The following is an 11,025-nucleotide window of genomic DNA, read 5'->3' as shown; positions in this document are numbered from 1 at the left end:
GTGTGTGGGTCTGTTTAAAGAAAGCAGGTGGGCCAATGGATGGGCCTTTTCTAGTTAAAATGCACATATGTCATGCACATATGTCCCTTTTTAAATAGAGCATGTCAAATAAAAGAATTCTTGCATTGCTTAGTCTTCATATCTGTATGTAAATTTCATTTGTCATGAAAAAATAATAAAGCATGTCCCACAGCGTGTTAACAAAACAGCCTGGAGCTATTTTGTAACAAAAGTGCTATCAGCTTCTTGTTGCCTATGACCCAAAAGTACTGGCATTACTCCTTAGGAATGTCAGCATGCTTTAAACACAACAGTGCTAGACTAATAACTAAAGAGTTACAATGAACCGCCTGTAAAGCAGTATGGATAAATTACCCAATGCTGAAGAAAGTGGATGCATCTTGTAATTTCAGTTTTGTTACAACACTAGCCTGATACAAATTAGATAAGCTCAATTAAAGCTGATGTTTGAAATCCTGTCCTCGTTAGATAAACCAGAAAAAGTCTGAAATGACACCTAACAAATCCATATAAAACAACAGAATTTAATGATCTTATTTAAACAGACACGTAACTTCAATGAGGATAAATAACAAGATAAACAAAGTAAATGAATCAGAATTTAAAAAAAAAAATCATAAACAAAAACAGACTGTGAAATGCAGAATAAATGCCACATTCTCAGGACAGCTAACACGATGTAGGACCCAAATAACCAGAGAGAGATGCTGTCACTGCACAGACTACTGTAGGATTGTTTTAACTATGAATTGTAATGTTACACGGCTTCAGAATGCCGGAAATTGATTAAATAAAATGATTGTAGAATCAGGGTGTGCATTTTAGATTGAGTTCATTAATCACTTATCTTTCATGATCAAATATTTTTCTTACAGCAAAAAAATAAAAAATAAATAAAAAATAAGTACTAACTTTGGCCATGGGTTTGTTGTGATGATGAGGCCCTACCTCCATTCCTGAAAGAACAGAGCTTCTACCTTCAGTATGACAAAGTGACATTTCTAACTGTATTTAATGAAAGGCAAGCAGATTTAAAACGACTAAAACATGCTTTCTCTCATTACTTTCTGTAGCTAAATGCAAACTGGGTATAAAAAAAAATCATTAAAGGGACAATAAGCGGTATTGTACTTCTTGTGGTTCAGTCAAACATTATTAGATCACTGTTACATGATCAAGATAATACAATAGGCAATACTTTCTTCAAAACCCACCAAAATGTCCTACATTTAATACTAATCAGTGGTTTTTATTTTGCTTATGCTTTTTAATTACGTTTTCAATAAGAATCATACTTATTGCTCCGATAAAATGGAGTGCATTTGCAGTAACAATTTGCAAGCACCCGATAAATGGTATGAAAGTTTACCATGAATGAAAAAGTCAAAGCAGGAGTGAAAACCAGCTGGGTGAAATAAAGTGGCCTAAATGTCTACACCGTTCTTTTCCACTCTAACAGGCTTTTGTTCATCTGTTACTGTTTAGTGCAAAGACACAATTTCTATAACTTGCACTAGAGGCTGAAGTCAATAAACCAAATTAGTAAACAGGAAGACGAGTATTTCAGAGAGGGCACACACAAGAAGGAATCCTCCAAGCAAGTGTGTGTATGGAAACCAGAGGAGGATTTTCTACTGGATGGGGTGATGAAGGGCAAAAAAAAAAAAAATCCAAGTGTGGCTACCTAGTCCACATAGATTAAATCTCTTATTCAAGATAATAGAACATTTAAAACAGTCTGATATAGACTTTTGGTGGCATAATTATAAGAAGTAATAATAATAATAATAATAATAATAATAATAATAATAAATGTCTGTGAGGTTTTCCTTGGCAGTCTCTGAAAAGAGAAGCTCTTTGTGTGGCCTGTTCACAATTTCCACATTCACCTTTCTCGATTTTAGGCTGCCACCAAAATAAAGAGCATTTTGCATTTGATATTAGAGCAGATCTGTGAAGCGCTCAAATGTTTTCTCACTCTTGTATTCCCTTTCCCTTTCATTCTTCCCCCTCTCCACATGGGTGAGCTGTGGGCCTGTTTCTTCATTTCTCTTTTCTCAGAGGCGTGTCTGGGCTTCGGGGACGTAGATCTCGATGTTGTCCGAGCTCTCGGTGGCCGAGTTCTGTTTGACCGACTGCGCTCTCTTGGCTGCCATCAGTCTCTTGCGGGCTTCCTGCCTCTGTTTTTCTGCCGCCTCGCTGCTTTTCTCCCGGTTCAGTACTGCCTTGTTCTTCCCAGGCTTCTTTGGCACAGGTGGCGCCTGCTTCTGATTTTTCTGGGGATAAAAATTCATAATTTGGTTTACATAAATGTTAATAAGCTGCTCATTATTATTATTTAGAGTTGCTCAATTTACTCTAAAATAGTAGATTTTAGACCATATAATCGAGTTGAGGACATGTACAATGTTTATATCTTATTTAATGTAATTCCATTGCACATAGGTAAACATTAGTTAAGTAACATTTATTAACTTTACGTAACTCTTACTAGCCAGTACCCTTAAGTCATTGTGCTTTTATAAGAAATTTCAATAAATGAAGTTCATGACATGCTTACCACGACTGGGTGATAAAACAGTTGGACTATTTACAAGCTACTTTACTACTTTAGTGATGCCAGGCACTGACTATGGAAAAATGTATATAGCGCCAGTATAGCTTACTTGAACATATACTTGAATTTTCTTTATAACCTGTACCTGTTTGTCTGGAGAATCTCGGTCCAGTTTCCAGTCATTGGCTTTGAGTTGGTAGAGCTCGTCAAACTTGAGACTAATATCTTCTATTGACAGCTGCAGAAGGTCCCAGAATCCTGCCAAGTCCTGAGCTGTTGGTCTCGGGTTAGCGTTCACATTCTACCGAAGGAAGCCAGAGAGTAAAAGAATTACAAAAAAGGAGAGAAAAGAACAGAAAAATAAATAAATTCATTAATTAAATAAACCCACACTTGCAGCTTAATTAGAATTAAATTTAAATCATGTGGGGCAAAATGGGATACTAAAGATCTAAATTGCTCCTAGTTGTATATGAATGTGCTAATGGGTGTGATGCACAAAGATGAACTGATACTCCAGTCCCACTTTGCTCTGTGTTCCTAGGATTGACTCCAGTTCCACAGTGACTCAGAGCTTACAGTAGAAGGATGAATAAATGTTAATTGATTTATGTTTGCCAGATGTCTTAATTTCTTTGTACACAAGAGGGCAGTGTAACACTGGGCACAAAAATTTAATCTTATCATAGGCCTTTGACCCTCAACAGCCCTGTTGTGTAAATGAGATGAATTGTGTTAAATGTAGTGAGAGCTTTAAGACAGAGCTCAATTTCCAGAGGCAAGTCTTCAGCACAAACGTGAGAACACAAACTAAATTGTTTCCCAGACATTACACAACAGTAAATGTCCACAGTGTGTGCCTAGTTTACAGTATGTGCTGAGGTGTTTCATTTCTTACTGATACATGCCTTGTAAGGCAGTGGCTGGGTTTATATTCAAGGATTTAAAGATCAATTTATTCTGAACTGTTTGTGTGTGCTCTCTGTTGGAAATCTCAAAAAAAAAAAAAAAAAAAAAAGACAAATAAATAAATAAAAATCACATTAAATATGTACACATGCAATGAGGGGAGATTAGTTGCAGTATTACTGAAGAAAAAACAAACAAACATGTGTGTGTGTTGTCAGTGTTCCAAAAAGTTGTTTGCGTGTCTGAATGTCAGATACAGTCAAAATTGTGTCACTTGTGTTTAAGAAGTCATAGATCATTTTAGCGTCTTAGCTTTACATGTCCTTGAATAGAAGCACATAACAAAAAAGGTTGATGCCTACTTATTCCAACTGATTATTTAACAAATGACAATAAAAGATAAAAATCATCATCAAGTAGGGAAGTACAATAAGAAAATACAAATCAATTAAGAAACACAACATAAAAAAAAAATCAATACCAATTTCAAATAAAATTTTATAAAAAATACATTTTTTCCATCTTATAAAAATGTCTTTAGAAGCTTTTTAAAATTATGTCAAGTAGTTGTCCGCCTGATCTGAAATGGTAAATCATTAATCATTCCAAGTTTTTTTTGTATGTTGAATGTTGTAGCTGTTAAGGTTTCCTCAGATTATTAACTATTGTTATTTATGTAATTATAGACACTTCAACCTTGTGTATTCTTGGCTTCGCTCTCAAATTGATAACAGATCTAAAATCATTAACATTAACAAATCATTAACATCTCTTCAAATATTTGTCCATAGCCATCATTCTAACAAGCAGATTTAATAATTAACATAATAAACAAAAAATAAATTAAAAAGTACTATATTTCTTCCCAGTAGAGTTTTAGATGTGATCCTTAGTGCATGATCTAGTGAACCAGTGTTGATGTTTTCACTGAGAGAATTCAAAGCACTTTTGTAAGTTGCTCTGGATAAGAGCCAAACGCTGCAAATCTATATGTAATATGCTTTGGTGTTAGAAAACAGGTTACTAAATAGTTATCTTAATGGAAGTGGGTATCATTCTTAAGATGTACAGCTTGTATACTTCTGTCTGTCTGTGTGTAAATCAGTAATAAATAGACATTTGTGCATATGTGATGTGTGACAGAGAGTGGGAGTTAGAGAGAGAGAGAAAAAGAGAGGGAGAGCAAGAGGGGGACAGAGAGAGAGAGAAAGAGAGAGAGAGGAAAGAGAGAGAGCAGAGCAGAGGGAGAGGGAAAGAGAGAGGGAGAGTAATAAAAAAAGAGAGCGATAGAAGGGGACAGAGAGAGAGAGAGTGAGGGAGAGACTCACCAAATTTTGTTCACATAACCCTCTGAATTGCTGAAACTTTTGAGACATAAGGAGCTGAGCACTGCCCACTGCACTGCGCACCTTACCTAGCACTGCACACACACAGTGAGAAAAACATACTGATCAACAACAAATTGCCACTGTACACCACATACCTTCTAAACCACCATAAACACATACAACATAACTTTGTCCGCACAGTCTACAACCAGAGAAAATGTGTAACTCTGTCCCATTTGGATTTAGGTTCTTCTTTTATAAGAAGCTATAACAGTGTTAACTATGAAAGTTGAAACTCGAAATTTGGAGAATAAAAAATCAATTTTGTCTGTGTACTTCTTTGTGTTTTCCTCCTTCTGCTCTTATCTCTAATTTAATTACAACAATCAGCCAATACACATTCTTTAATTACACCGAAATCCAATCTTTATATCTACCTACCAATGCAAATTTATCACTGACGTGCCGATAAACAAATTCTAAATTCATCACATGCAAGTCTTAAGCTGGGTCTTAAATGTGGTAAATTTGCATACCTTGAGCTTGAAAAAAAAATTCAGTGAAGTGTACATCAATACCTCATTGATAAAACAGCTAAAGAAATGAATTGTTGAACATTGGACACTGTCTTTTGGTGGTTGCAACCTGAGCTACATAGAAAACCACCAGATGGTGCTGTTTTTTTATAGTTTGCTGAAAGATTGTAGCACAGATCAAATATTTATGCTGAGATACCACCATAGATATGAAGTTAGTGCAAAATTTGACATTTCAGGTACTCTTAGCACATCTGAGCAGTCAGTAATTGTGCACACAACATAGGCACATCAAATTTTTCTTACCCTCCTCAGAGAGCTGGTGCTCTTTGGTCTCCTCTTCCATCTGTTTGCACCACCCTTCCATCCGTGCAGTCTCTGCCTGCAGCAGCTTCATGAACCAATGCCCATCTCTCCGACATGCCGACATGCCAGCTGAAGACGTGTGTGTGGGGCCTCCGTTTCCAGTCCCGTTACCACTCTCCAACCAGGGGTCAGGCGGAGGCAGGGAGGATGGGTCAAGCGCGGGGTCTAAACTCTCTGAAAATGAGGAAGAGCTACTTCTTGTTGTTGAGCGATTAGTCAGGAGCTGGCGGGAAGGACCGCTGGTTGTCACAACATCATCGTCGTGGCTACCATTGTCAAGAGAGATTTGAGCGTGGAAGTCCACAGATTGGCTAGCACTGTTGACCATGACTTTCTTCTCAGCGGGTCTGGAAGTGTTAATGGATGTAAGACTGGTGACAGAATTAAGAGAGAGATCTTGTGTGTCTGAGTCAGTTTCCTGCTTAGATGCCATACTACTGGAGCGGCTGAGTCTGGGAGTAGAAAAAACAACAACAACAAAAGAAGAAAAGACATTAGTAAGTAAAATAAAAAACACATTTAATAGTTATGCTTATGCATAATATCACTTCTCGTCATTATATATATTCTGTTCTAGACAAAACGTTGTGGCAAACAAGCCATTCCTTAGATTCTGTTTTATCTGTAATGTACCCTATGCACAAAACACAAACAATCTCAATACCAAACTAAAAAGTGCTGAAATTTAGTAGCTACTATTGCATCTGGCAGGAAGCAAGAAGTATCATTGGCTGGACATGAATATAATTTCGAATATATATATATAGTTATATAAAAGAGTTTAATTAATATTTGCAAGCAGTGTTAAACAGCATGACTTGTCTGTGGAGCAAAAGTATTTTTAAAATTCATACTCGTGTGCTAGTACTGGTTAAATATTATCTTGCAAAAATAACTGCCATTTTCTTCCTCTAGTCAGATATTAATAAAATATAATGTTACTGTATTGCAGGAAGTGGAAAGGAGAAACTGAGACAGGAAGTACTCACGTCCAGCCGTCCTCCACCTGCACTCCAATCGACTGGAATCTGGCCAATGGCGGCGGCGTCTCGACTCGGTTCTGAATTTCCTGGATGCTGTCCACCTATTATTTCATCAAAGAGTATAGGGTTTAGTGAGATTCATGAGTTCCAAAGCTCAGAAAGACAAACAGTTTCAAAAAGTTTAACAGAACACAATATGCAAAAAACTTTTACGAATATAAAGAGTTCAGGGTTTTACTCCATAAACACAAAATAACTTGTGAGACATTCAAGATACATAAAAACAGTCACAATGGCTACAATATTAGTCTGTGATCCATTAGTTATCAACATGTTTTAATGTTGCAGGGACAAAAGAACTCCATAAAACTTGCACTCACCTGTATTCCAATAGAGGAAAGTTTGCGACGGGGTACAGGCTCCGTCCTGGGTTCGTCTGTTGCTCCTCCCACTTTCACCTGCTCATTCTGCAGCTCACGAGAAGAGTCGGGTAAAAGCACCACAGCTGCTGGAACCTGTGGATCGCGAGGTCCAAGTACAGGTGGGTGAGACCGTGATCCTTTTGTCAGGCTGCTGTCTGACGAGCTGCCGTTCGTCTGGCTCTTGCGGTCGTGGTTGTCCAGGTAACCGTCCTGTGCTGATTCGGTGCTGCTCTGCACAGTCACTGAAATGAAGGGCTTGGAGTTGGAATTGCGAGGAGGGACAGGGGGCGGGGCTATCTTCTTACACGTTGTTATACATGTTGAGACTGCACAGAAGAGTGTAAAATGAAACTTTACTATTACATACACAATTCAACAAAAACATAGCTAATGTACAACATTATTTTTGTTAGTGTGTTTATTTTAATCTTGAAGATGTTAACTGAGTACTAACTACAATATGGAGCAGGAAATGCTGAACACCCACCTCTCTGTCTGTCTATGTGTATCTGTGTGCGCGCGCGCGTGTGTGTGTGTGTGTGTGTGTGAGAGAGAGCACGAGAGAGAGGTCATGGAATTTTGTTAATAAAGGATTCATTCAACCCACACCCCAAAGCATTTGTGATAGAAATGCATACGGATAAAAACCCAGGAAATGAAGCTGATGCAGGAAGTTATGACTGACTAATTTTCCACTAATTACACCAGTGTGCTCTCTTTCTCTTTTACTATTCTTTCTTCTCACGTCTCATTTTTCCAGATAAACTGTTGATCTTGAAGTCAATAAAATTGATGTATAGGTGCACAGATTTCACCACATTAAACACAGAGGGAAATGAGCTGCTTGTTTAAGGGCAAACGAGATGAAAGGCTGAATGTACTGTGTTTAGCATTTACCATTTATTAAGCAGAGCTCACGCAACCTGTGATGAAGTGCTGATTTACTGATGATTAAATATCCGTATGGATATCTCAACACACTAAGACTATGAGCATACTGATTTGGCAAAGTATAACAGAAAACCCTTTCCATACCTTATTGCATGTGTATAGGTTAATAACGTTTACTGTACTCTGTGCTGTGACGCAAATATGCCGCTCTCCTCCCCTTTGTCCAACACTATGCTTGTTATTTCAGCCCTGTGACACAGTAGGTGGGTGAGCACACATGTGAATGTGTGTTTTGAATGGAGTGTGTGTGTGTGTGTGTGTGTGTGTTTGTGTGTGTGTGTGGGGGGTTATGAGAGTGTGTAAAGTGGTGTCTGTGTGTGTGTCTCAGCATGAGGAAACAGAAGCATATTTTGGGGAATATGGGCGGTGCTAGTAGACAGCCTGCTAGCAATTGGTAAAAGGACGGCAAAGAAGTTTTCAAGAAATTTTTCCATGTGTGCTTTTTTGTTCATACAATTTTAGGTTTAGTCCTCTCCATGCCATGCATAATGAGCTAGTGCTGTATTTGTTTTCAGCTGTCTAGTAAAGTAGATGTTTACTTGCCTAAGCATATGTAGCTTGTGTGTAAATCTCATCACCAGTGCACGTCAGAAAACAATGTTCGACTTAAGTCCCAACCATGTTTAAAATATAAATCCTGACAAGAAGCATGAAGCATGCAGGCAGACAGAGAGCGGACTATTACAAAGCCATGAAAGAACTCCTGTTCTGTCCAATAGCAGGTATTCAAAGTCCTGTGCAAACACGTGAGAGAGATTAAGTTAAACATGCAACACAAAAGATCTGCTGTTAAATGTGATCTATCCTAAGTATTGCTGTTCTGTGTGTGTGGGTGTGTGTGTATGTTTCAAGTCTTTCTGTGTCGAAAATCATAATCACACCCAGAGACAAAAACTTCAGTAGACTCTAGTAACTTCACTACTTAATTGGTATCAAGACAAGATTTATCCTGAGAAATAATAGGCAAATAAGCACATTAGCTTAGACACTATGCAGTCAGTGTTTATTAGGAACACAGTTACACCTGCTCATTCATGAAATTATCCAACTAGACAATCATGTCACAAGCGACATGACGATATTGTTCAAGAGCTTCAGGAAATGCACACATCAACAAAAGATCGTGGGGAAACGTGACCCAGTGACTATGACATTGACATGATAGTTGGTGCCAGATGGGCCCGCTTGAAAATTTAAAAAACTGCTGATCTCCAGGGATTTTCACACACTGCAGTCTCTAGATTTTACATAGAATGAGGGGAAAATGTCAAGACAGAGCTGATGGGTCAGAGAAGAAGAGTCAGACTGGCTTGAGGCTGTAGTAAATCTAATAAACTAATCTAATACAACAGCAGAGGATACCATCATTCAGCCAAGAACAAGTATGTGATTTGACAATGGGAACAGACTCACCAAACTAGACAGGTGACATGTTCTGCCATCAGCTAAAACACACAGCTATCTGATCATTCTAATGAGTTCACCAGACAATGATAATTTATCATGCCCAGGTCACCAGAAACATACTGCATTATAGATACATGGTAATGCAAACTTCTAGACACTCATTTCCACTAAACTTAAACTTTCTGCACTTTAACCTCTTTATTTTTTTATTCGAATATATTTGCGTTCAGTTGCTGTATCAAATATACTGTGTGTGAATGGGGAATTCCAGTCTAGAGAAAGAAACAAGGAGTACATCCGAGTCAACCGGTAATCAAGTTTACAGCATCATGACTCACGTCATATGAGCACTGACACCTCCACTGTTGCTGAGTGATTAGGCTTCAGACCATGCTGAATAGTCTTTGCTGACTTTATAATAGCTTAATGGATTGTGTAAGACGATACATGGTTTTAAGCTCTGGCGGCTGACTCAGAACTTCCCTTTAAACAGCTTTCACAAATAAGGACACACCTGAACTGGGGAAAAAAAACCATGAGGTCACTTCCAGACTTATTAAACCATAATACTAAACATAACCCATAATTATTTTGTTTCTGATGTCAGACCAGTTTGTGTTTTTTAGAAAGAGTCCTGTTAAGACAGACAATGTGCAGGTACACTTGTGTGCTTACAACAGTTCTGTTGAACGCTTGATTCGGATTGGTCGAGGTGGTGTCGATTAATAATATTTCTGTTCTTATTTGAATTCTTATATAAGAAGGTGTAGTTGAACCATCTATAGCACATCTTTGACAACAGTTCGAGCAGTAACATAAACGACAGGTTTATTTTAAAGTGCTCATTCTAATATGACACTGTTTCTATACAGCAACTTGTATAGTGGTTGCTCCACATACCAAACCTACTAAAGACTAGATTTTTGCCTGGAGCTTTGGGAGTTTTGCTGCACCTCTGAAGCAGCCAGCTACAGTCCTTCATTCTTTGCAGACTCAGCATGTGCTGTGTTAAGTGCATATGTGAGGAATCCTAATGCTTAAAAGTAAAGCCCTGATTTAGCTGGAAGAAAATAAAATGGCTATGGCACTGGCTGAGGTAAACACATACAGGGCTATTTCAAATCAAATCAACCAAGAAACTGCAGGTGTAAAGCAAACGTTTCAAATATCCGATTACAAATTTTTATTTATAAATGCAACTCTTTAAATTGTTGCAATATCTGAGCCACTGAAACTCAGCTTACAGTGAAGCAACAACTGATACTGCAACTCGACAGGTTCTGGTCGTTTCATACAGCGGTTACGGTGACAGTGACGACGAGAGACATTTAAATGAATTCCTCACACACGTACACAAACCTTCTCATTAGCAGTGATGTGTGACAGATTTATGACAAGCTGGTTCCTGTCCAGAATTCTTACAGCCATCCTGTGAAATGTTGAGTAGACTCGCATGCTTGGGTGTGACTCGAGAGAGAGCGTTAATTGTCAGGTCAACTCTGGGACACGACACATGGCAGAACTCGAAGAAACAGAACTCGGTGA

General features: G+C 38.1%; 1 protein-coding gene across 10 annotated transcripts in view; it reads right to left on the bottom strand.

Moving 5' to 3' along the window:
- Nucleotides 1-525: 525 nt before the first annotated feature.
- The window catches only part of dlgap4b (discs, large (Drosophila) homolog-associated protein 4b), a 90,656-nt gene continuing 80,156 nt past the window's right edge, over nt 526-11,025 (bottom strand). For 8 of the 10 annotated variants that reach the window (XM_047813652.1, XM_047813651.1, XM_027146705.2 and 5 more), the window contains 6 exons: nt 7,081-7,448; nt 6,707-6,801; nt 5,658-6,169; nt 4,816-4,907; nt 2,724-2,879; nt 526-2,297 (listed from right to left, as the gene is read on the bottom strand). In XM_047813652.1, the coding sequence (XP_047669608.1) occupies nt 2,079-2,297; nt 2,724-2,879; nt 4,816-4,907; nt 5,658-6,169; nt 6,707-6,801; nt 7,081-7,448 (1,442 nt within the window). In that variant the 3' untranslated portion in view covers nt 526-2,078. Of the gene's footprint in view, nt 2,298-2,723; nt 2,880-4,815; nt 4,908-5,657; nt 6,170-6,706; nt 6,802-7,080; nt 7,449-10,839; nt 11,018-11,025 lie in introns of all 10 variants that reach the window. The other 2 variants (XM_027146709.2, XM_047813655.1) reach the window with 1 other exon arrangement.

This window comes from Tachysurus fulvidraco, chromosome 5, assembly GCF_022655615.1.
Source record: "Tachysurus fulvidraco isolate hzauxx_2018 chromosome 5, HZAU_PFXX_2.0, whole genome shotgun sequence".
Lineage (NCBI taxonomy): Eukaryota > Metazoa > Chordata > Actinopteri > Siluriformes > Bagridae > Tachysurus > Tachysurus fulvidraco.
The sequence above is the reverse complement of the archived record's forward strand: the minus strand, read 5'-3'. Positions and strand labels throughout refer to the sequence as shown.